Source organism: Vipera ursinii (genome assembly GCF_947247035.1).
Source record: "Vipera ursinii genome assembly, chromosome: 1".
In the NCBI taxonomy this organism is placed as follows: domain Eukaryota; kingdom Metazoa; phylum Chordata; class Lepidosauria; order Squamata; family Viperidae; genus Vipera; species Vipera ursinii.
In genome coordinates this window covers 239848511-239876250 of record NC_139512.1, presented here as the reverse complement: position 1 = coordinate 239876250, position 27740 = coordinate 239848511, and the positions used below count along the sequence as shown (strand labels likewise).

At 36.5% G+C, this 27740-nt stretch overlaps 1 protein-coding gene across 1 annotated transcript in view; it reads left to right on the top strand.

The window, feature by feature from the left end:
• Positions 1 to 11703, top strand: part of UBE3D (ubiquitin protein ligase E3D) — a 77748-nt gene extending 66045 nt beyond the window's left edge. The window contains exon 10 of the mRNA XM_083377516.1: positions 10909 to 11703. Coding sequence (XP_083233642.1) covers positions 10909 to 10929 — 21 coding nt within the window. The 3' untranslated portion in view covers positions 10930 to 11703. The remainder of the gene's footprint in view (positions 1 to 10908) is intronic.
• Positions 11704 to 27740: the final 16037 nt, after the last annotated feature.

Here is a 27740-nt window from a genome sequence, read left to right as displayed (position 1 = left end):
TAATACAGATGCTTGATAATACAAAGCCCACTTGGGTAGTCTAAAACCTCCATTTTCCTTAGCATCTTGCAACGTTTTCATCTTTATTCTAGCTTTCTTTGCTTGCCAAACAAACTTCAAAATTAATGAATTTAACTCTTGGAAGAATTTTTTCTCAAGTTTTATCGGAATTGTTTGAAATAAAAATAAGATCTTAGGCAATATATGCATTTTAACTGTACCAATTCTTCCTAATAGTGGCAGTTGTAGGTTCTTCCATTTTTCCAAATCTAGCTTTATTTGTTTCAATAGCTTTATATAATTGTCTTCTTTTATTGTTGAGCATTTGGCTGATAAATATATACCCAAATATTTAACCTTTTTCACTATCTGTACCTCTATTGAATCTGACAATCGGCTTTTTTGCTTATCTGTGAGATTCTTAAATATTATCTTAGTTTTTTCTTTATTTATTTTTAATCCCGCTATTTCTCCATACTGTTCTATCTTTCCCCACAATTTGGGAATCATCTCCAGGGGTTCTTCCAAAATAAATACTAAATCATCAGCAAATGCTTATAATTTATATGTTTCACCCTTTATCCCCAATCCTTTAATTTCTGTATCTTGTCTGATACTTCAATTTAAAACTTCCAAAGTGAAAATGAATAACAGAGGGGATAATGGGCATCCTTGCCTTGTGCCTTTTCTTATTTCAAAGCTCTCAGTACAATCTCTATTCACAATCACTTTGGCTGTTTGTTTGTTATATATTGTTTTTACCATATTTATAAAATTCTCTCCAAAGTCCATTATTTGTAATTGGTGAATCATAAATTGCCATGAAAGATTATCAAATGCCTTTTGAGCATCTAAGAATATTAGTGCCATTTGTTTCCCTGAATGTAGCTCATAATATTCTAATACATCTATTATCACTCTTACATTATTTTTAATTTGTCTCTTTGGTAAAAAGCCGTTTTGATCTGGATGTATAAATTCAATTAAGTATTTTTTCAATCTCTCTGCCATTATTGAAGTAAAAAATTTATAATCCACATTGAGCAATGAAATCGGTCTATAGTTCTTAATCTGGGTCAAATCAGAATCTTCTTTTGTTATTACAGTGATATTGCTTCAATCCACGTAGTTGGAAGTCTAGCTTCTAATAAAAGTCCATTACAAACGTCTTTCAACGGTTCGCTTAGTATCTCTTGTAAATTCTTATATAACTCCGCCGGTAGCCCATCTGGACTTCCCTTTTTTTTTTTTGTCTTTTGAATGGCCTCTGATATTTCCATCACTGTAACCCCTTCATCTAACACAATTTTAAATGTCTCTGAAATCTTTGGAAGATTACTTTCTTCCATATATTTTACAGTTTTCTCTCTTGAAGTTTTCTCCTTGTCATACAATTCCTTATAGTATTCTTTGACTATCTTCTTTATTTCTTCATTTTTATATTGTAAATAACCTTTCCCATCGAGTAAGTTATATATCGTTTTTTCCCTTTCTGTTTTTTAAGTTTATAAGCTAACCATCTTCCCGGCTTATTGGCATTTTCAAAAAAAATTCTGTTTTGCTCTTTTTATCTGTTCTGCCACTTTTTCTGAGTCTAACAGATTTAATTTATGTTTCATTATGTCCATTTCTCTTTTCAAAGTTTTTTTGTGGATTTTTTGGCAGTTCTAATTCTAACTTTCCAAATTCTTCTTTTAATAATACATATTGCTGTTTTCTGTGTTTATTTTTCCTTGCTATATATGTTATAGCTGTGCCTCTAAAATACGCTTTAGCTGTATCCCATACAGTACATTTTATACTGTTGTATCTTCTTTTTTATTTTCTTTGAAGAAGAATTCCATTTCTTTTTTCGCTTACTCTATAAATTCTTTTTCTTTTAATATGGAATGATTTAAAGTCCATCTTGGCCTTTTTTCTATTTCCTTTCCAGGTCAATTTTCAAAGGATTCTGATCTGCCCATGTACCTGTTTCTATTTCAATGTCCTGTACGTTCATTCTCACGTCAGCAGTCATCCAAATCATATCAATCCTTGACCAAGATTTTTGACTATTTGAATAGAATGTATATTGCAATTTTTGTGGGTTAACTTCCCTCCAGATGTCTTGGATTCCAATTTCCTGGGCCATATCAAAAAATGTCTTAGGTAACCTTCTTCCATTTTTTCCTGTTTTGTTACTTTTAAAATCAATTTTTCCATCTATTATTGCATTGAAATCTCCTAGTAAGCAAATATTTTGGTACTCCATTTCTATTATTTTTCTATGTAGGTTTTTGTAAAAGTTTTCTTGGTTGTTGTTTGGTGCATAAATTACCACTGACAATATTTCCTTTTCATGCAGATATATTTCTACCATTAAAATTCTTCCTTCTTTATCTGAATATACCATTTTAGAATCTATTGTCTCTTTAATATACATAGCAACCCCTCTTTTTTTCTGTTGCGCTGATGCATAATAAAATTTCCCAATTTTTGGATATTCCAATAATTTATGATGTTGTTCTTTTATATATGTTTCTTTCAAACAAATTATATCTAAATTCAATTTCTGTAACTTCCAAAAAAATCTTATTTCTTTTAATTGGGGAATTTAGTCCATTTATGTTTACTGAAAAGATTCCATTTTCTTTCTCCACTTTTCCATTTATTTATATTTACATCTAGTAGATCTAGTGTCCTCTGTTCTCTGGCAGGTCCTTCATTTTCGCCCTTTTGGTCCTCTTTCTCTTTCTGTTCTCATGTTTGTGCGGTCGCTTCTTGTTTTGTTTTTATAACCATTTCTGCATAGTTACTACAAAGTTATCTCAATGGCTCTTTAACTCACTTTTTTCAATTTAAATTTCCTTTTCTGCTAATGGAGTTCATAAGTAATCTCTACATTTTTACCTATCTCCTGCTCCCATTTCATGGTGTTTTCTAGTAATCTTATTAGTTTAAAGCAATTATGTGCTACTTTACACACACACACACACACACACACACACACACACACACACACACTGTTAAACTACCTTTACAATAGAAAGTAGAGTCATAATCATTGGCATCCTTTGGAAGTCCCAATTATGCCATTATGAATATTCATCATGTTATAATACTAATGATATACAGAATGCAAGATACATCATTTACATAATGAAACATGACAAATATGATGACACTCTCCTCCCCATGGATACCCATGGTGATATTTTATTGTGTTTCCCAGAAAATAAGGCCCAACCAGAAAATAAGCCCTACCTTGATTTTTCAGGGTGCTCGTAATGTAAGCCCTATCCCAATTAAGATCATCAACCAGATGTCCGTTGCAACACACGACGGACATACTGAATTATAAAATAATATTATATAATTAAATATAAATAAATAATATTATTGACATTAATACTTAAAATAAATGATAATATAAATGATAATTAAATATTAGTACATACTGTACCCAAGTGGCCCCCTTTGGATGAGAGGTAAATATACTGCATGTAAACCAATGAACTCGACACATCATCAGCGTATGCACAGGAGGTGGCGAGCACGTGGGGGCCGATGGTGTCTGGCAGCAGCTGCAGCCCACTGGCCCCTTGGCTGCTGCACTCTGGGGCTTTGAAGCCCGTGCAGTGCAGGTGAGCCGGCCTGTTCCATCCCACCATTTGCTTGCCTGTAGCTACAACAGGACAGGTGGCCATGCAGCATATCCAGATGGATCTGCCCCACGCTCCCCACACCAGTCCACCTCGGTGCCCCGCAGCCAGGTCACACCCCCACCATCTGCCTCGCCTCACCTTGTGGCGGCATCATCCCACCGGACGTGCCGTGCACCCATCTGCCCCATTGCATCTCTGGGCAAGCTGATGGGACAGAATAGACCAGCCAAGGGGCCGACGAGCTACAGCTGCTGCCAGACATTGTCAGCTTCTGCGCACTCACTGCCTCCTGTACATGAAAAAATAAAGTAACACCTGAAAATAAGCCCTAATGGGTCTTTTGGAGGAAAAATAAATATAAGACTTGGTCTTAGTTTTTGGGGAACGAGTAAAAGTCAAGAAGTAACACATATTAGTTATGAAGTGATTTTAAATTCTTTCTTTATCTTTTTTTTTAATTGAAAAGTTTTATCATACATTTTATCTTTAACAATCCCCCCTACCCCTCCCCTACCCCTCCCTCCCTACCCCCTCCCCTCCCCCCCGACTTCCCAGAGCTAAGTACAAGGTATAAAAAACAAAAAAAAAAATCATAAACATCCATATGCTAACAGCCATAAACTCTAAAATCTATCTCTCTCTAGCTCATATAGGATAACTACAAACACTATTAATTCTTTCTTTATCTTTATTAGACTTATATACCGCCCTTCTCCCGTAGGACTCAGGGTGGTTCACAAGTTTTTTAAAATAACAATACAACAATTACAAAAATTAAGAACAGTTAAAATGATTATATTTAGACCTTGAATAAATATAAAAATATAAAAACCCAATTAAAATCCAATTAAAACCCCAATTAATACTCTCAGTCCAGGCCAGAAAGCTCAAAGAGCCAAGTCTTCAGGTCCCGGCGGAATGAGCGAAGGTCAGGGGCAGTCCTAAGCTCTACGGGCAGCTGATGTTGTTTATTGTTCTTATTGTTTATAAGAACTCCAAAATGTGAAGATTGCTAGAATTCTGAAGCCGAACTTCTGAAGGGCCAAATAAACAGAGGAGCCTAAACAAAGGGTGTCAGAAAAATTAAAGGTAGCAGAGCCCATTGCCAGAGTTAGGAAAGAACTGTAGTTAATTTTCTCATATGCTAACAAGCTCTGAGGCACACTCTTCTGTTTGTTTACTGCCATTTAGATAATTTAACATAGGATTTTCAGTAGCTACGACTTGTAGATCTTTGCAGTAATTGACATATGCAATATGACTTGGAAACTAGAGTAAGAAAGTCCTTTGGGGACCTTTTGAAGTTTTTAGTTCAAATCATTTTAATGCTAATCAAGATTAGAAAAATCTTAATTAGTATGGAACCCTAGTGTTAATATTAGTAAGATAGGCAGCTTAATTCAAAGTTGTGTAGCCAGTGATCTTCAAAGGACTATCATTCTTGAATTTGTTGAGAAGGTGTTTAGAGTGCTCTTTTCTGCTCATTAAGATTGGTTGGAAAACCCAGGGAGAAAATTTGGTGAAACCTTCATAGGTACAATTTCTTGCCATGCTCCTAAAGCAATTATGTGAACTTCGTTCGAATTTTCTAACCCCAATCCTTTACGACTAATTAATCATAGTTTTGAAGAATATGAGTTGGGAAGTTCCTGATTTAAATATCAGTTTAGTTCATTCACTGGATAATATGACCAAGCTGGAAATTCAACTTGGGATTCATGATGGAATTCTAATTGAATATTTTGTTTCCATTATATCAAAAAATGCAAACATGGAAAGTTGCAACTGGGAGCAGAAAGTATTGTCAGGCCAGATACAATTTGGATTAAAAAGCTGCTCACATTGTTCATTGAGTTGTGGATGTCCAAGTCTCCTTTTTAAAACGCCCAGGAGATAGTTGCATACATTTACCTTTTCCCTTAGCCAAAGCACAAGAAAACACATAATATCTGGCAGAATTAAGAGGGCAAAATTCAAATATACTTCAGAAGATAGGTTTTATTTGTAGTCTTTCGGTATTTTGTGAGAGACATGTTTTGATGGAGATCTCACTTGGAAAAGTGGGAAATGGAAATAATAAAGTATAATTATAAAGGCTCAGACCCCAGATTTTTTTAAAAAATAGTTTTAAAATACTTTTGGGGTGTCTTAGATTGATGTGTCTTTAGATTGATGTGTCTTTATTTTTTCTTGCTCCAATCTTCCCAAATATTGATCCACTTTGCTGTGCTATATGGAGTGATGACTTAGTTCATACAAACTGAATTGAGCATCATTTTGTCTAATTGAATCTGCATGTTTGATAAGAATATCCCAAGCCCCTCCTCTAGTTGAGGGAAGGAGGCAGTGGTGGGATTCAGCTGGTTCGCACCAGTTCGGCAGAACCGATAGCTATTTTTTTGTTGCCCAGGCCCAGAACGGACTTCCGGAAGCAGCATCCACACAGAGAACCGGTTGTTCACATATTTAAATCCCACCACTGGAAGGAGGTCATGGACCAGATGGCTGGCCTTTTCTATTGCAGTTCTTGTATCTTGGAACTCCTGGCCTCCAAAAGTGCAGCCAGCATTTTCCCCTCCTGAGATTTCATAAAACTGTTAAAACAACATTATTGTATCATGGATTTAACTAGCATTGAAAATTTTTGTTGGCCATTTGGAGAATTTCTATTAATTTTATTTCTCTTCTTTTTGCTTTTATTGTAGTCTGTATCTTTCTATCTGAAAGATTCAATGGAATAGACTGGGTTTTACACACACACACACACACTGAAATTTATAAGAATTTACAAAATATATTAAATGACCCTTGCACTAGTACTTATGTCTAATTAGAAATAGAACTGTATGAGCTTAGTAGGAAAATCTCATATAAAGAGATATATATTGCATCCTTAGAACCGTTACTATATAATGAATATTGCAACTTCTGACATGTTAAAGCAAGAATTTGAAGGGTCTTCCACCGGTACCCACCCTGTTATTTTGAACTTTTGTAGTAAACAGTGGGGGAAGCAAAAATAACCCCCAATGAGAATTGGTGGATGATTTGGTTTCTGGGCTGGTATATCAAGTGATAATTATGTTTTTCTCTTGCTATTATTGCGGCATAAAAATCAATAGAATTTTGTAGTGATTTCCTTTCCATCTCCTGAAAGATCAAAAGTTGAAATTAGAGTGACATACAAGCATTCAGTAGAGAACGTATTGGAATGTTGCCTATTTTAGAGGAACTCGACTGCTAAAGGAAATGGAACGCTTTATCTGTATTTTTTTATATGGGCTTTTATGTTTCAGCTTTCCTATTCTGGGATGAGCCATAGAAAGTTATCTTAACTTTATGAAGATAATTTTGTAAAAAGTTATTATTTTTCAGATTGGGAGGAATTTTTGCTTTGATTTATTGTGTGCAATGCAAACATGTTTCAGGTGACACATTTTCCCTGAAAAAGTAGTTCCTCTCACCATAGAGGTCACCCTTTCCTTTGAAGATTATGATTTGTTCCATTCACTTGACAAATCAGTTGTCAAACTGAGGGAGAAAACAATGTTCCTGAATTGATATAACTGCAGATTATCTCATGTGGAGGATTGCTGGTCACTGAATAAACATCATTATTCCCGCCTGATATTAAAACTTCTATGCTAGTAACATTTTTAAAAGTAGCTAAAATTCATAGGCACTTTAGAAACTCAATTTTTCTTTGGGGAGGAAAAAAAAACCTTTGACTAATGTCAGTCCTTCATGTGTCACATTGAATTGCTGCCTTTTTTGCAGCCAAGAGGGCAGTGTTGAAAAATAAATCCATTTCTTTTATCATATAAAGAATAACAGAGTTGGAGGGGACTTTGGAGGTCTTTTAGTCCAAGCCCCTACTCAAGCAGGAGATCCAATACCAGGGGTGTGAAACTGCCGGCCCGCAGGCTGGATGCGTCATGCGGAAGCTGTGCCTACCCCATTGCCGGCAGTGGCAAAACCGTCCCAATATGTTGCACAACGTCACATGACATCGCGAGTTTCACATGTCTGCCCTATACCATTTTAGACAAATGGTTGTCCAGTCCCTTCTTAAAAGCCTCCAGTGTAGGAGCACCCACAACTTCTGAAGGCAAGTTGTTCCACTGGTTGACTATTCTTGCTGTCAGGAAATTTCTCCTTAGTTCTAGGTTGCTTCTCTCTTTGTTCAGTTTCCATTCATTGCTTCTTGTCTTGCCTTCTGGTGCTTTGGAAAATAGGTTGATCCCCTCTTCTTTGTAGCAGCCCCTCAAATAATGAAACACTGCTATCATGTCACCCCTAGTTCTTCTTTTTACTAGACTATATATACCCAATTCGTGTTAAGCATTCTTCATATGTTTTAGCCTTCAGCCCCCTGATCATCTTTGTCGCTCTTCTCTGCACTCTTTCCTCAATATCTTTTTTATATTGTTGTGACCAAAATTGGATGTAATATTCCAAGTGTGATATTACCAAGGCATTATAGAGTGGTAGTATCACTTCTCATGAACTTGATTCTATCCCTCTGTTAATACAGCCTAGGACTGTGTTAGCTTTTTTCAAACCAGACATTCTATTTGCCATCAAAAACCTTGGTTTCTCCTTTGACTTTGACCGTTTTTAACCTTCTCATTCATTTCTTGTATCTAACATCTCTGTTGCCAACTCCACAAAATTTGGAAGGCCTTGTTTTCTTGAAACGTAGTGGCTATCAAGAATGAATGCCAACTCTGCAATGAACCTGGCTGCAGCCATTTCCTTTGTTCTAAGTTGCCACAGGATTAGGAGAGGGATGGAGGATGATGGAGGATTTCTACTAGTCTAAACATTTTACTGTCCCATGGGAACCAAGATCATTTCTGTCAGTTAGATAGGAGCTGGAGCATTTAGTTAGAAAGCCCGCCAAGCTCTTCTGTTGGAGAACGTAGCTAATTGCATAGGTCTGGGTGGGAAGTTCAACTTTGTAATGTTGTTGCTTTTTGAAGGGAACTTCAGACTTGGTTTCACTTTTGACTGTGCCGATACTATGTAACCAATAAACATGTTCTTTAAGGAAATCTCAGGCCTCAGAGTTCTGATTTATTTGGTCTTGTCTATTGGAACCTTGACAATGAGCTTCTGTTTCCAAGCTTTTCTAAACAAGCTACAGCATCTGCCAAAGAAGCCATGGTGGTGCAGTAGTTAGAATGCAGTATTGCAGGCTAACTCACTGCTCGCGGCCAGGAGTTTGATTCTGACGGCTCTTGATTTAGCCTTCCATCCTTCCGAAGTCGATAAAATAAAATTGCCCCAGATTGTTGGGGACAATATAGTGACTCTGTCAATTGCTTAGAGAGGGCTTTAAAGCACTATGAGGCGGTATGTAAGGCTAAATGCTATTGCTATTACATGGTGAAAGTTGCCATTGCAGTTGAAAGTAGGTTTCTTCCTAAGCATTCTCAAAATGCTCCCTAATAATGACTGCTCATCTGAAGATTCCATATATTGCTAGCTGAGAAAAAGTAATCTTGCCATGATAAAGCAATATAAAAGGGATCTTGCCTGATAACTAATATTCTGAGTTTGGAAATAAAAATGTAGGTTAGGTATGGTATTGTAACCCAAGTAAATATCAGTGGCGGATCTCCTTTTGTGAGCAGTAATGCAATAATCAAATAATTCAAATAGTTGATCGATGTAGTGGCATGAAGCAGTGAACAGAAACAATGCAAGGACATTTAGAATTCTGGGGGAAAAAATCATATAACAGAAGGATCCATGTTCAGTGGTGTAGCAAAAGCATTGCACGCTTAAAGGTCTTGGCATTTTCTTGGGTTAAAAATAACTTCAAATGCCTTCACTGTGTTTGAATTTTGGGGAACCGGCTTGTATTTCACAGGAAAAAAAACCCAGGGATATCATTTGCATGTCGATTCATAAGTAAGCTCATTAAAAGAAAGAAAGAACTCCTGTTCTCTATGCAGAAAACCATTGCTCAATCTTAGGCATCTTCACATAGGGCTCAGAAAGACCAGTGCTGCTTTTGAGCTAGCTGTGTATAACTGAAGACATAGCATGCTGAGTTAGATGGACCAAGGGGAATAAAGCACTTCCCATGTTACCAGCTTCTGCAGCTACTTGTAATTTTTGCCTTTCATTTTCACTATGAGTAAAGGATGCCTTCAGTTAGCTGCCTTCTTTGCTATTTTCCATGATGTGTGGAACGTCTTAATACGAACCGAGACAACATGAAATTTTCTAACATGGCAAATAGAATAATATTGGTATCAGAGCCACAGGGGAGCACTGTGTCTTTAATTATCTCTGAAAGCAAAACATCACTGTTCCAAAAATCACAAACAGGGAGGGGGGAGATCAGGTTCCAGGTTACAAGGCTCTTCCTGCTACCTACATGTAGTCCTAGATCTGTTTTTCTTGGGGGGGGGAAGGGTTGTTCAGTTTTCGCTAATCTCTTAATGATGCATAAAATTATTTCACCTTTGCTTTGACATTTATTTATACAGATTTCTACTGCCTGCCCTATTTGAAAAAAAAAATTCAGCTAGTACTGAAGCAGAACATAACAGATGAAATCTAAGAAGCATCCTATCAAAAACTGCCCTCGTGCATATTAAAACCCAGCTTGCAAAGCGAGCCAAGCAAGAATGTTTTTGCACTGCTTTCAAAAACTGCCATCGGAACCAGTACACTACACTGACATGCAATCATTAGCAATCCCCTTTTACAGATTTTATTTCTGTATTCATCCTATAATTTTATTTTAGTGATTAAAATTTCTTAGAATTTTTGCCTGGGAATGATTTATTTCATAAATTGGGGTAACTCATCATAGGAATTGTATTAATTTACTAAATGGGTGAACATGGAATTAAATGCCCAGATTCTACCAGTGAGATTCTTCAGGGCACATTAGGTTTGGAAAGGAATTTGACTATCTCAACACAGAGCCTTTTTTTTATTCTTTGTTTCATAAAGTGAAAATGTCTGTACATGCTTGACGTTAGTAGTAGATGTCACATTATGTGCAGTGCAATTTATGTTTTCAATCTATACTCAGAAGTCAGAAGAGATAAAAGTGAAAATGCCATTTCTTCAGACCACTTTCCTCTTTCTAAGCGATTGGAACACTTGTCTGCACTGTTTATCTGACTATAACTTACTGAGAATGGTTTTGTTCATTTGTGGATGGGTGTCTGTATAAGTGTGTATGTGTTAAAGCTTAACTGTGTAGATGCTAATTTGAGGGCTACATTTTGTTTTCCTGCAGGTTGCATTTCTGAAAATGTAGCAGGACCTGTCAAGAATTGTGGAATATAAGACCTCAAGTGAAGATTATCTTTCTCAAAATGGTACCAACGATCCTGAATAAAAAACTGGATATAATCAGCCTTTTGTTGACTTTGGAGTCTTCTGATGTTCAGAAAATTTGACAGAGGCAAGTTGTTCAAGCATAGTTCAGAAGTGAATTAATTTGAAATGTCAGAAGTCTGAGATCATTGTAACTAACATCCTACTAATTCCCCAAGGAGAAATCAATTATCTTCTGAAACAACATCAGCTTTACAAAGAAGGCTTGATAGTAGCTCCTTTGCCTTTTTTGAGGAATTAAAAACTAGCTGCCAGGACTAGGCATTGGTTATTTCAGTGTCCAAATGGAAAAAGTAAACTGCAACCCTTTGTGGTAAGCTATTTTTTAGCTGTAATTATTTCAAGGGGTCCTGCAAATCAAATGGGTTAAAATAGGAGTTCTCAGAGTGTGGGTTGGGGTTCTCTCAGTACCGCCACCTCCCTCCATTGGAGAGTCTCAAGCAACCTACCGTGTCAAAATTTTGTAAAAAAAAAAAAAAAGTAATGGGACTTGTGTGGAAAACGAGAGAGCATTGTCAAAATCCACTTTGGGCTTTGCTGCTCATTTGTTTGAGCAGGGAACAATTGCTGTACTATAATCTTTAAAGATTCCTGTGATATATGAAGTAAAATTGAATTATTAAAAGTGACAGATGTATTCTTTGTGCATTCTTAACACTGATGAAATCAATGTTTTGATTTGATGGGAACACTCAACACACAAATTCATCTATCATTTTAGGGGGTGACAGAGTTGAAGAGCCATTGGAGTAAAGTGGCTTTCCGTACGCATACATTCCAAACTGACTGATTTCTCAGTGGACCCTGAGTGATACAGTTGTAAAGAGCTGCGTATGAATGATAGGAAATAAATGGACCTTGGATATGATGTGGTGGATCTACTCCGATGGGCCCAATTTGAAAGAATGAAGTTTGTCCAAGAATGACGGAGATGAAAAAGATTTTGCAGAGAATAATTTCATCCTTAAAAGTAGACATGTTATAGGAGGGAGTGGGATGTCTCTGAACCATGCAAACTGTGTGATGGATTTCTGAACATCAGGTCAATGTGCTTTTAAGAGTGTACAAAGTGCATTATGTGGCAGCACCTAGTTGTTATTGTTGTTGACGTTGTTGTTACTTGGATGGAAGATTATCATAAAAATCTCAGAACTCTGGCTAAATTGAACACTAAAAGCAAACAAACAAAACAAGCTAGAAAAAAGGCAATACCGAACCATTTTCTACATTGATACAATGAAAACTACATGAATTGGGTCAAGAAAAATCTAGGAGTTCTATTTAAAAAAATAGAAGCAGTTGCCTTTGTTTTTTTCATACCTCCTACCAAACATTAAGCCTTTTTTCCTCTTTTTTGGACAATGGGCAATATGAATCCCTGTACTGTATACAAAAGGGTTGTATGATACACTGTGCTTTTAAATCACTTAAAATATATTGCAGAGCCTATATTTTATGTGCTTTTTAAGCCATGCAGATCTCATGAGCACCATCCTATTATGTATTGTGGGGCTTGAATTCTTAGGCCTATGCATTTTCAAATGAAACAATGAAATGCCTTACTGAACTGTCCTAAAAATAGTGCAGAATTGATCCATGTAAACATGCAGTGATTTTGAGAAATATAAATGTGTACCACAGTCCTTAATAAATTTACTTAATTAGCTTTCTTTTTAACTATATATAAACTATTAAAGACAGCACTGATATATAATTAAATTAAGATAAATGGAATGGAGTGGGATAGGATAGGATAGGATAGGATAGGATAGGATAGGATAGGATAGGATAGGATAGGATAGCTTTATTTGGCCAAGTATGATTAGAGACACAAAGGATTTCTAATTCTAACATGCACTGTTGTGCATATTAGATTATGCACATTTCTAATATACATAGTAGTGTTCTGGCCCTTGAATTTTTTTTAAAGTTTTCCTTTACTTCAGCCAGCACAACAGCAACCATAACAACATTTCTCATTGCATTGAGTTGTGTTTTTCAGGTTACCAAGCTTGGCCTTTAATAGACTTTGATTTATGTGATCCTAATAAGAGGAGAGCAGGCAAAGCCCTTTATTGGAGTGTTGAAAAGAAAGTAGATGTAGGATAATTTACAGTGTGCTTAGCTGCAAAGTGGTATTTTGCAAATAGCTGAGGAAATATACCTCAGGCACTTTATTAAGAGAGCTTTAAAAAAATAAATAGCATTTTAAAGGAGAAACTTGAGCTGTTATTATAGTTCGTTCTTACTTTCTGTTAAAACCTTGGTTTCAGGCTACGGCTTAAAGTTTGACTGTTACCCAATCTGCTCTCAATTTATGAAGTAAGATTTCCTTTCCCGTTTACAAATGGATTTGTAGCAATCCAGGCATCTTGGCAATTCTCCATTTATTCGCCAAACAAATACTAGGAAACCCAATTAATTCGTTATCAGCCACAGAGCAAGAGGAAAAGTGTCAAATTGACTGCTTCTCGTGAAGGGAACAAATCAACTGATTTTCAGAAGAAATGTTTTAAGATCATCCATGAATCACTGCAAACTAATGTATTTTTTGTAAAGCTAACATTGGCAATTGATTTTGCAATAGAAGATAATATTTATAGCTCAGAATTGAACCATGTATCCTCAGTGCTTGCTGAGCTTGGTTGTTTACTACCAGATATTCCATTACCCAACTACGTAACATCATCAGTATGAGTGAGTGTGAGGTTTGCATCCTGTTTATGTATAATAACTTGGAGTTTTCCTTGCTAAATGCACTTTTTCTTGATAAGCATACATATTTTTGTATGTTTATCAAATACACACAGAGAGGGAGAGTACTGTAAAGTAGTGACCCCCAACTTCTCTGGCTCCAGGAACTGGTTTCAGAAGAAAAAATTGTCTTCCACGGACTGCGGGGGGGGAGGAGTTGGTTTTGTGAACATAACCTAGATCCTGCACATGTGCAGATGAGCTTCACTCACTCACCCATCGGATACTGGTCCACAGCTTAGGGGTGGGGGACCCTTGCTGTAAAGTCCCATCATTTATGAAACATCACTTTCATCAGGCTTGCAAAAAGCTCATGATTAAGCTGTTGAGATAGAACCAGAAGTATCACAGGCTTTCCTTTGTGCATGAATGCATTTGTGTTGGTTTCATTGCATTAAAAGGCTTTAGGCCAGGGGTGTCAAACTCCTGGCCCGCGGGCCGGATGCATCATAGCGAAACTGCACCCATCCTATTGCCGGCAATGGCAAAAAAGTTGTGACACGTTGCGTCACGAGACGTTGCGAGTTTGGCAGCCCTGCTTTAGGCCATCTATAACTATTCCAAAGAAAGTGACATTTCTGCAAGAGAACAATTGCAGAATACAAATGCATAAGGCAATAGTATTAGGAACACATGGAATTACATTGAAACATGCCTATTATTTGTTTTGTTGCTTGAATGAAATCTATTGAGTGGAAGGAGTATAGGTTTAGTACTGTCACATAGAAGTTATTTTATTGGATTTTAATACAATATTCAAAAAACAAATCCCCTCAAACTTCGGAAATTCAGATGCAATGTAAAATCTGTGAGGTTAACCTGGCTTCAGTCTTGAGATGTAATCAGGAACGGTCAGGAAAATTTGAAAGTCCTCCCACACATGAGCCAACCTCTATCTTTTGGTTTTTGTCAGAAGTTTGATTGAGTCCCTCTCGCTCATTCTGTCAATAAGAAGTTTGATGTGTTGGTAGATGCACCACCCAGGTCAAGCTTTCTCCGCAGCAGTTACGGGTTATTTTAGAATCTTATTCTCACAGTGGAGTTTGTTCCATATGTTACACATACACCCGTTTTGACATCAAACTGAAGGACTTTTATTCTTTTGATATATTTCACTCTTTTTTGGTAAGTAGTTTAAATTATGTTTCTTTCTGCTATTTAATTATTCTATGTTTTGCAATATGTCTGTTCTCATTGCTGCCCTGTGGCCCCAGGACCAAAGGTTGGGAGATAAAGTCCAAGTGTAGTCTAACCCCAAGAGGTGGAATTAAATTTGTAAATGCTTGTGTTTCATTGTGAACAGCCTCTAATCCCTGTTCGGCCACAGTTCGTTCATATTATTTTAGACTTTACGTGGCTTATATCAGAGAGATATAATCAGTTTTTACTCTTATCTGCAGGTACTGTATAGTAAAATCCTTGCTTTTAAACCATCCCATGCATTTAGTTCTGCTAAATATTTTGAATGGATGTGAAGAAGTATATTGGCCGTAATCTGATGATAATCAAGACTTACTTCACAGATGATAGCTAAACAAAAAGCTCCTGGTAGATACACTAATTTCTAAAAGTCAAAATCCTTTTTTTAGGCTTGTCCAGATGGGCTGCTGACCATCCCGGATTGCTGCAGTAACTCAGTATTTAATTAGTTACCCTTTTCAACATTTTTATTGCTTGTATAAAATTTACCAGAAAAGAGAACCTTTTGACCTAACAAGATCTGACACACACAGAAATTCTGCTGTGTTGATATTATCCAGTAAAGAAACAAACATATACTCCTCAGCAATCATTAACAGCTTGAGGTTTTTTTTCTTACTGTAGTAATCAAGAAATGCAAACATAGAGCGAAGGATTGGGGTGCTTTATTATAAAAATGAGAGCCATCTGTCTTGACTAGTTTACTCATTTTTCTTCTTTGTGATTTATTTAAGGAAAACGATTCTGCAGAATTAGCATACTTGATTATCCTGTTTATTAGAAACTCTGTGTCCCAGTGAACAAGCTGAATCTGCTTGGCAAGAAACTGGCAGATAGGAGGGTTGCAATGAAGAATGATCCCTCTCAAGAAAAAACTGATTTGGCATCATTAAATTTAGGTAAGGTTGTACATGTTGCGTAGCTGGCCAGACAAATTTCCACATTCAAGTATGCCCATTATACTTGAGGAGCTGTTACCTGCATCCTGGAGCTGCATCTGGGAACACTTATTCCTTGTTAAATTATATTAAATTATATCCAATCCAAGGGTACTGTAGTACAAATTTCAGTGCTTTTTTTAGTCCAACATCTCCTTGTATCAAAAATCTCTCCTTGAACTATAAATAACTTCACATTTTTTTCTTCAGAAATCAGTGTTGCTTGATTTTTAAGTTGCTCAAACGCACCTATGAATATATGTGTTTCGTAGGTTTATATTGTGCCTGTTCTGCAATTCAGATATTAAAGAATAACAATAGCACTTAGACTTACATACCACCTCATAGTGTGTTACAGCACTCTCTAAGCAATGTACAGAGTCAGCCTTTTGCCCCCAACAATCTGGATCCTCATTTTACCGACCTCAGAAGGATGGAAGGCTAAGTCAACCTTGAGCCGGTCAGGATTGTACTCCAGGCTGTGGGCAGTGAGTTAGCCTGCAATACTGCATTCTAACCACAGCTCCTTATCAAACTTAAAAGAATGGCAAGATCAGAAAATAGATACTTTTAAGGACTATTATAACTTACTGCATTGCAGTGGTGGGATTCAGCCAGTTCGCACCACTTCGGCAGATTTTCGGCTAATTTTTTGTTGCCCAGGCCCAAAATGGACCTCTGGAAGTGGCATCCACACAGAGAACCAGTTGTTCACATATTTGAATCCCACCACTGCTGTATTGGTATAATAACAGAATCTTGAAAATCTGATAGATTTTTCCAATCGATACCATAGATTATATCATATAACAGGGGTCTCCGAACTTGGCAACTTTAAGATTTGTGGACTTCAACTTCCAGAATTCTCCGGGGAATTGTGAAAATAACACAGTGTGAACTTCATTAGTGAAAAGTACTCAAACACATAAGTATACAATGGGGATATAATTGGCTTGGTAACAAAAGATAAGAAAATGATCTTTGTAGTTCATCACAACCAGTAAGTCAGTAATTTAACCATAGTTGTTAAGAACACAAACATTTAGGCTGCTTCAGCATAAGTATAGCTTCCAAATCACAAAAAGTAAAACAGTATACTTTGTATTGATCCGATATATCACCTCAGAATTTTATCCAATTCTTGACATGATAAAAGTGGAACAGATAGGATGAATAGACAACCGGACACTAAGATAGAGAGAAACCGTGTATGCTTAGCCTTCACAATATTTGTCTAAGGGGAAATAGGATCACGCAGTCCAAATAAACTTTTTCCTGAAACACCTGGAAACTTCCAAAGTTGTTTCTCATCGAACCTGAGGCACTGAAACTGAAAACAAGCCAGAAAAACAAAATATCTGGAAGAGTTCTTTAAATAAAGAGCCTTGGTGGAGCAGTGGGCTAATGCCTCCTTAAGTAACACCAGCTGCCTGCAATTAGTGCAGGTTCGAGTCCCACCAGGCTCAAGGTTGACTCAGCCTTCCATCCTTCCCAGGTAGGTAAAATGAGGACCCAGATTGTTGGGGGCAATAAGCTGACTTGTAATAATGCCGCTTGGGGGCTGTGTGAAAGCCCTAATAAGCAGGCATATACATAGAATGAAGGCTACTGCTAAGCTTGTAAGCCGCCCTGAGTCTTCGGAGAAGGGCGGGATATAAATGTAATAAAAATAAATAAATAAAAAATAAAATAAATTGCAGCTGGTGGGTTTTGGTGTAGTTATGGATATTAGTGACATCCCAAAGTCTTACCTTTGATCACAGATGCAGCAGGTTTGCATGTGAATTTCTGCTGAGCCTACAGTACTTGAGTGACATCATGCCCTATTAGCTACATCTCTTCAAGTTTCAGGTGCTGAAACTAAAAGGGAAGTGTAGCCCCAATTCCTGCAAGCCAGTGACCCCATTAGAAACATTTTGTTTGTTAAAAGTTAATTTAACTTTTAGTCTGATTTAAATTTTAATTAGGGACTTATTCAGACAAGTACCAACAGGATCTGTTCTGACTGCTAACCAGTAAGATGCGTTAGATTGCTAGGAAAGAGACTGGACCTTGTCATTTGGGAACTTCATGCCGCATGAAATATATCTCTGCCTAATGGCTTTCAAGCAAAATTTCAACACCTGTTTTTTTGCTCTTGGGTTGTTTTTTTTTAACTTGCTCAAGAATAATGATCTTGCTGCTGTAATATACTATGCCTGAATATTTTAATATTGCTGGTTTATTTCTGAAAATATTCTTGGAGTGGATTTCTGCATAGAAAGATGGTAAATACTTGCATTACATAAATTGGTACTGGCGGTGTCTTAGACTTTTTGATAATAAACTTTCTTTATTTGACTTTGCAATTACAATTTCTCAGATTTTAAAGGCTTGAGGAGGTAGCACTTACCACTTTCCAACTGTCTGTAGAAGGAGATGAAATTTTATCACAGGCATAGGTAGTAATTATAAACAATAGGTTAGTGTTCCCTTGCACGTTGCACGTAAGTTTTTAAACACAAAAAAGCTAAATCTAAGGGGGTCTTCTTTGCATTGAATTAATTATTTTGTTCTTTGAAAAATTAGGAAACTATTTTGACTATCCACCAACCCTAACATGTATATTGACCTTTGAAAAATCAATAACATATCTCTTAAGGATCACAGGGAACTGTTTATTTAAATTGGGGGAAGAATGGGCATGTCTTAAGTCTCTTTTAAAAATGTATTTAAATGTTTATTACTAAGAAAATTAAAAATCTTTCTTAATAGAACAGGTTTGTTATAATTTTTAATAATGGTGGCAACATAAGTGGTTGGTTTAACTATTGCTTAGTTTAGCAGTTTCCCTCTTGGACGACTGTGCTCCTTCTGAAATTTGCATTTTTAGAAGAGATTACAGGAGCATACTAAACACTGTGAATTATTCAAGCATCCGCACATAGGGGTGCCTTTTTAAAATTAAGAAATGCAGCTTGCAATAATCTTACGTAAGTATCAATGGGCCTCCTTCAGCTGCAAAGTCATTATCTTATGCAGAGGGAATCCTGAATGTAGACCCTAAAATCACTGAAGGCAATGCTGGATTCTCTCTGTAATTATTTCACAACTCACTTTGGCAGTTTTTCTTTTGGAAAAAATGTCCATGGAGAAGAATTTGAAAGAATAATGTAAAATGACATAAATGAAAATAGTTGAGAATAGCTCCCTAATTTCTCAGAGAATGTAGAACCACCAAAAGAATTAATTCAGGCCAGAGATGGTTCCCCCCCCCCCGGAGTTAGCTGTCTTGCTTCTAAAAACCTATGCACAATGTGCAAAAGAACACTGGCCTATTATTCATAACATATATGGAAATCAGCAGAGAAAAGGAGAGGACAGATGACAGAAAAGCTGCTTTCTCTTACTGCTCTTAAGATGGCCAGACAGAATATCTCCATCTGGCAACACATGGTAGAAGAGATTGTGTCATTCTTTGTGCATAAAGTTCAAACATGATGAACAGCATGAACTTTCTTGATTAGTTCAGAGGCTCAGGATCTGTAGTTTGCCAAACAAGGTCATTGTTATTGTGATGCCCTGGTTGTATAAAATCTGCTTCCAAAAGATTTCTGATTTCATCTTGTTACTGCCTGATTATGGGATAACAACTTGGCATTTGAGAGAATTACTGAAGCATCCATGGTTCATTTGTAATGACTGGATGGCTGTGTTTTTTTTTACTGTTACAGTCATTAGTTTCATCATCTCCTTTTAAACTGTAATTATGTTAATCTGCAACCTGTCTGTAATTTTTAATTTAATGTTTTGATATTAAAAAAGGTATGGTTTTATTAGCACAATTGTTGTAATCGAAACTGCTATTAAAATTTAAATCCAACAATACCTAGATACTTAAAATTTAAAAAAAAACACTGTTAGAGTAGGGTTTTTTTTCAATGATTAACCCGCAATTCCCAAATATAGTTATTATTTATATTTCAGTACTCCTTTAACAAGTTTAAATCTGCTAGAAAATTTTGGACAATTCATAAAATGGGACTGCGAATTGTAGCTGTGGAGCATTTTGAGATACACAAACACACACTCATAATTCGTAGATGCATACACACATACACACTGATTAGCACATAGAAGAATTCAAAATTATCTTTCTTACTGCCATTTTCTAGTGTGTGCTGTGTGTTGCTTCAAGGAAATATTTAATGTTCCAACCAATCTACTTCTTTGGCAAATGATATGTTCTATTATAGTTGCTTAAAACAGAATTTTCAAGTTGATACACCTCTCTAAGCATGAAGAAGGTAAAAACTGTGGTTGAGTCAGGTCCTGCAAGAGAATTGATAGATAGCATTGCTGGATCCCTTGAAAAATCAATGGATAGAATTTTTCGCAACACAGAGCTTTCCTAAAGAGAGATCCCGATTAAGAGACTGCATAGTTCCAAAATGGGTAGGGCAGGGAGGGAAGAGGTGGGGGTGGCCACACCTTAGAATCTCTCAGGCCAGGCGGGCCAGATGCGTCACACCAAAACCACGCCCACCCCATTGCCGGCAATGGGGAAAAGGTTGCGATACGTCACACAACATCACGTGATGTCAGTTTGACATGCCTGTCTTAGGCTATATGTAGTAACTTAGAAGGTAATAGCTTTAGTTTGGCAAGATTCTGTCCATTAGGTGTAAGCAAATAAGGATTGGATTCAATTAAATTTCACTGTGTCGTCTTTGCTTTTGGATCTAACAATCCAAACCAGTGAAACTTAAATCTGTTTCTAGTTCATGGAATACCTGATAAATATGGTTCACCAGATGCTAAATTATAAGTCAACTTCAGTTATTGGAATCACTCTTCCATATACTTATTTCTGATTGTGAATACAGGTAGTCCTCACTGTACGACCACAATTGAGCCCAAAATTTCTGTTGCTAAATGAGACATATGTTAAATGAATTTTGCCCCATTTTATGACCTTTCTTGCTACCGATGGTAGCTGGTAACACATTTGTTAAGTGAATCTGGCTTTCCCATTGATTTTGATTCTGCTTATCAGAAGGTTGCAAAAGGTGATTAAATGATCCCAGGACACTGCAACTATCATATGCCAGTTGCCAAGCTTTGAAATTTTGATCACATGATCATGGGAATGCTGCAATGGTATGGAAAATGGTCATAAGTCATTTTTTCACTGCCATTGTAACTTTGAGCGGTCACTAAATGAATTGCTGTAAGTTGAGGACTACTGTATAACAACTACAGTTCAACGCTGATAAAAGTGTAGATTTATAGAACATTATTTATAAAGGCAATATCCAAAATGTGCTATTCAAACAGATAGCCAGAGTAGTTGCAAAAACAAGCAGCTTTCTGTATTCTAAATTTGAAATAAGAATGCTTTTCAGAAATTTTTGACACACTATTTTTCTCAGGAAACAGAAAGCCAAACTGAAGTTTCAAACAATTGATTCTGAGAGTAAGGTTAATTTACAAGTAATTAATTTCCAATATTAAAGGTGGATTAGACTTCAGAGGATTCTCAGCTGAAGTCAGGTTAAAAGCTGCTATGATACATCATAATAATAATAATAATAATAATAATAATAATAATAATAATAATAATAATAATAATAATAATAATAATAATAATAATAATTTTATTTATATACCGCCCTTCTCCCGAAGGACTCAGGGTGGTGAACAGGGCAGATATATAAAAAATACAAAAATACAAAAGTTAAAAAGAATTAAACATATGCCCAACTAAAAACAGTAAATACATATATTAAAAATGACAATAAAAACCCAACCCATCCCCCATCAGGCCAGGCCGGCTTGTTCAAATAAGAGTGTCTTCAGATTGCGACGGAAGGAGCGAAGGTCGGGCGCCATCCGGAGCTCAACCGGCAACCGATTCCATAGTTCCGGGGCGCCCACAGAGAAGGACCTCCCCCTGGGGGCCACCAATCGACATTCTCTGATCGGTGGCACCCTGAGGAGGCCCTCTCTGTGGGAGCGCACAGGGCGGAGGGAAGTTGATGCCGGCAGCAGGTGCTCCCTAAGGTACTCCGGACCCATTACTGAATTTAATTTTTTATTAGGTGTTAAAGAGCATAGAAAAATCAGTACACAAAAACGTATATAATCGTTCTAATGAAAAGAAGGCTTATAACTATTGAAATCAATTAATGCAGGTCTAGGTGGTGGTATTTATTAGATTCTTAAACATTCAATGGGGAAATCTCAACTAACTGCTTCTATATTGTCTTTTAATTAAGCCCTTCTAAATAAATTAAAAGTTTGTACACCTGCAAAAATGGTGAATTCTTTATTTCTCTAAATCTGATTTGTCAGTGCCTTTTTTGTTTATGTATATATTTTAATAAAGGCTCCTGAAGCCCAGAAAGTCTCATTTAACTATTGTATCTTTTTTCTTAATTAATATTATGACAGTTTCAAGAATGATAGCTGGCATTCCTGCATTTGACATATATACTGAATCTGCATAAAAAGGTAACTTAGCAGTTATAATTCAGTAAATTTTAGTGACCAGTGCTACAGAGTTGTTATATAATTTGTTCTGACCTTCAAGTGCTAGTATTTATGGGCTTGCCTCTAGTGGTTTAATATTATAAGTGTTGTTTTGAATGCTGAGAATTCAATATATCTTTTTTGTTTTCATGGATTTCCATAACCTGGAAACCCATGACTCAGCTCTTACTTCTATTGTGCCTAATACTTTTCTCTCAATTACAATTTCTTATATAAGTTGCAATTTATGCTGTTTATGACAAAACTCCAAAACAGATATTTTGTTACATTTCTCACTTGATGGATTCCAGTAATATTTGTAATTTGATAAAAAGTAGGTTACCTACGGGCATAAATCTGCTATCAGAAAAAATCAAGTTTTCAGCCTGGTAGAGAGTTCAGCTCCTCTGATATATTGATTCTTCCTTCTCATCTCAAGAGTGACAGAGGAATTGAAATTCATTAGGTGAAGCAGACAAGCTGAAATTCTCTAAAAGATTTCATGCCATGCTCATGGATTAAACACACACCACATTTCATTGTTTGCTAGTCTTTAAGTGCAAAAATGTGCCACACCAAAAGACAAAAAAAATCTAAGACAGGTCTATATTTTCTCTTTCTCCATTTTCCCCCTGTGAAGCTAAAACCCTTTGGAGCTGTTGTGCATGTACTTTCCATTGGTGGGAACTCCTGCTCCAATGGGCTCCCCAGATCGTATGATTTCTTCCCTTACTCTGGTAGCTCTGACATAGAGTAGCCTCTGACCATTGTCCTCCTAGATTGTTTCATCAGATAGCTTTGCTGTTCTTCTCCAGAATAAGTGGCCAATTGTTTTCTCCTTCATGCCTCTTTGGAATGCTCACTCAGGTGCTGGGACAATTAGCAAGAATGGAATTAATGTTTGCATTTACATTCTTTGGAGAGGAAGGGATTACAAGAGAGTAAGCAGGCACAAATATGAAATGAAAGCAGTGATCTGGTGCAAGCACAAACAGCCTGGTGCGTTATTTACTCTTTTGTAATCCCTTGCTCTTCAATGTCTTTGTTGTAGAATAGGGGAAGAATAGGTCAGGCACAGGAAAAATTGCTTACAAAAATTGCTTGGGATTGTTTTCCCTTCTACTATTGCAGACCAGAAATTGGAGAGGAAGGGATTAAAAGAGAGTAAGCAGGCACAAAATGAAGAATACACTAGGCTGATTTTGTAGTGCATATGTGTCTGCATAATACCAGCATATTTCCTTCGAAGTATAATCCCAATTGTGTGCTTGCTTACTCTGGTAATTCTTCTACTCTATCTCTCTGCTGTACAAGGGAGGGGAAAAAACCAAGTCAGGCCCAGAACAATGTTGATCACGTGACAGGGATGGTGCCAGGGTTGTAAAGGCGAGCATTGGTCTTAAAAGTTATTTTCCCCACATGTAATAACTTTGAAAGGGTCATTGAACAAGGGAGTCAGTAGGCAAGGACTACCTGTACTACCAGCCTTCATGCAAACCTTCTGGAAAAAAAGAAAAAATCCTGGTTTTCAGTGGCAATGTTACAAGCAGGTATCATTCATCTATCCTTTCTTTCCTCATTGGTAGCTGATTCTTTGATGGGTTGTTCTCTTATCAGCAGGAACAGCTACTGCCTCTCCACATATGTGAGACCTTCCTTCAAGATATCTCAAAAGCTTATATGCTTTCTGGAACATTTCAAGTTTAGACATGGTGCAAGTGAGTCACAGATACTTAAATCAGAATTGTAAAGTTACCCATTTTGATCTACACATAATATTTTTTGTAGATCAGCCTGTGTGTTTTGTGTGAGTGGCTATGTTGTCTTTTATTTAGCACTTAGTTCAATGGTATGCATATAAATTTAATAAATAAATTTGTCCACTCCCCAAAAAATATGAAAACCATACAGATGATAAGATTGGTTGGCAAACTCAAGCACTGGTGGCACAGAACATTTTAAATATCTAAGCTAGTAGCCAAACATCACATCGCATCACATTCTTACTCAAGATTAGTAGAATGGCAGCCTGAAATTCGTAGTTTTAATGAATATTCCCCAGAATAGGTTCCTTTATCCATAGCTGAAAGTATTCTGTCATGTCAGAGCTGTTCCTACAAGAACCAGGACATTATTCCGAAGCTGAACTCATTATCCATAGATGTGAGATCCTTTTATTGACCTGTCCTGTTTCTACATCTAATAGAACTGTCACTTCTGCTGTCATTCTCACATCATCTTTTCCAGAAACCTATTAGAAACTTTGAAGGAAGCACAATAAATGGCCATATCGAGGACACAGAACTTCCTAAAAATAACACAGTGTTCTATCTGAACTATGCATTGTGGTTTCTGTAATTAAAAGTTTTTAAAGAAGATCTAAAATGAAAATATCAAAATAATTTTAAAACAGTAAAATTATCTAATCTTATTTCATTGTTATACGATCTTGAAATTCTGATACAAACATCTCAGCCCATTTAAAATTATTAAATTTATAAGGCCAATAATGTCTATCGTGACTTTGTGAAGTTAACACAATGTAAAACATCTCTCTCTTATACACACCCACACACACCCACACACCCACACACCCACACACCCACACACACACACACTGCTCAAAAAAATAAAGGGAACACAAGATAAGACATCCTACTATTAAATACAGTACATTGTGTTGTTTAAGTGTTCCCTTTATTTGTTTGAGCAGTATATATTTGTGTGTGTGTGTGTGTGTGTGTGTGTGTGTGTGTGTGTGTGTATGTGTGTGTGTGTGTGTATAAGCCGAAGTGGTGCAGTGATTAGAATGCAGTCCTGCATGCTACTTTTGCTGACTACCAGCTGCCAGAAGATTGGCTGTTCAGTTCTCACTGGCTCAAGGTTGACTCAGCCTACCATCCTTCCGATGTCAGTAAAATGAGGATCCAGATTATTGGGAACAATATACTGACTCTGTAAACCACTTACAGAGGGCTGTAAAGCATTGTAAAGCGATATATAAGTCTAAATGCTAATGCTATCTATCTATCTATCTATCTATCTATCTATCTATCTATCTATCTATCTATCTATCTATCTATCTCTTTCTATTCCTCCATCCATCCACCCATGGAGATCTGGAGCCATTTGTTTAATAGTAATTAAACATATTACAAAGTAATTAATTTTATAATTTAATTTATAGAACTTATCTGATGTTGTCTGGGCTCAAGTGCTAAGCAGGTTTGGGTCTGTTTAATATTTGGACAGGCAATTACCAGAGAATCTAGCTAAGGGCTAGACCGAAAAAAATAGACTTTTTTTAAAAAAAAGTAAAATTATTTATAGGGGAGTGGAGTCCTCAACAACCCATATATTGTCACAAATAATCCAAGTCCAACCTCCCCCACCTTGAATTCCATTGAACTTTATCTGGCGCCTATTTAGTATTGAACTTTAGTTGACTAGATTCTTGTGTATAGGCTTGAGTAAATTGTCTGTGATGTAACTTAATATATGGTCCTGATTTTTTGCACATGACAATTCATTTTTTTAATTTACCAACTCCAAGGCTGCTCGACTTCTTAATAAGTCTGGACAGCTTACAAATAAAAAGACTATGCATACAAAAAAGAACACAACTATAAATAGAACATACCTATATTCCCGTCTTGCTCTGTTGGCTACTGCTTTACAGCTACTGCTTTGTTCATGTGACAAAATATATCAGGAAGGTTTAGTAAATCAAATAATCATTTGTTTTACATGGATAATCAGAATAGCCGATTCAAACAAATATTTATATGGCTGCTAATCAAACAATGCAGCTATGCTTTTTTAAATGTTCATTTCTGCAAGTGTTCCCTAGTGAGCTTTGGCTGGAAATATGCCATATCATGAATTTATAAATATATAGCTGCTTATTTCTCTCCCTACCAAGAACAATGCCTTATTTTTTTCCTCACAACTTCATAACTCAGCCTTCCATCCTTCCGAGGTAGGTAAAATGAGGACCCAGATTGTTGGGGGCAATTAAGCTGACTTTGTAATAATGCCGCTTGGGGTGTGTGTGAAAAAGCCCTAATAAGCAGGCATATACATAGAATGAAGGCTACTGCTAAGTTTGTATATTTGGGATCCTTTGGTGAGCAGCTAATGCAGCTAATGCAGATATGCACATATACTTCTGAGAATTTTAGTTTCTATTGTCGAAGCATTAATAGATTCAGAAAACGGAGTAGTCCGTTCTAGACAAATGTTATAATTAGAAAATCCAGTTGCTAGTAGAATCTTTTAAATAATTTGTAATTATCTTCCTTTGTAAAAAAAAGTCTTTAATAAAAATTATACATAAAAATCTTACTTTATAAAATATTGTAAAAGAAGGGGATGACACTCATTTTGACACTCATACGTCTCTGAATTTAGGAAATGGAAGATGGGTTACATATGCCATTCTAAAGATAGAAAACAATAATTGCTGGAGAATTCCTACTGTTACATTTTAAGTATGATGGGAAGCTATATCCATTGTCCACTCTCATTTTACATCAACTCTATGCACAGCCATAATCTGTAGATACAGCAACATGGAAAACAGGCTATAAAGCCAATTTATGTTAATACACTTCCTCCACTGTGTTTAATAGTACAGGTATTCACTCATTCTTTTATTGACTCTTTCTAGTTACAATGGCATTGATAAAAATGACTTACAACCAGCCCTCCCGGTTATTACTGTTTCACCATCCCTTCGGTCATGTGATCAGAATTTGGGCACTTGGCAACTGACATTTATTTACGATGGTTGCTGCATTCCAGGGTCACATGATCACCATTGGCAACCTTTCCAATTGGCTTCTGGCAAGCAAAGTTAATGGGGGAAGCTGGATTTACTTAACAATCACTGAGTACTGCAGCGATTTGCTTAACAACCATGGGAAAAAAACAGGTTATAAAACTGGATGAAACTCACTCAGCAGCCCACTTATTTAGAAATTCTGGTCCCCACAGTGGCCGTTAAGTCGAGGACTACCAGGAATAAATGTCATTGGGTTAAGAATTATTTTATGGCAACAATTAACAACTGTGAACCATGATACTCTAATTGTTGTGATGGTGCGACATGGAAGATGATGATGTAGAAGATGGTGAGGATGATGAAGATGGAGGAAAGGAGCTTGGTAGTTACTTTGCTGTCAAGAAAACCACAGGAATAGGTCCATATATTTTTGATGGACTGCATGACTTGAAGAAGCAAAAGAACAATTAAGTTATACTGTACCAACAAAATTGTCACCAGTCTGCCCTATCCAGGTTTAAAATAATAGAGACAAGTTATTCATAG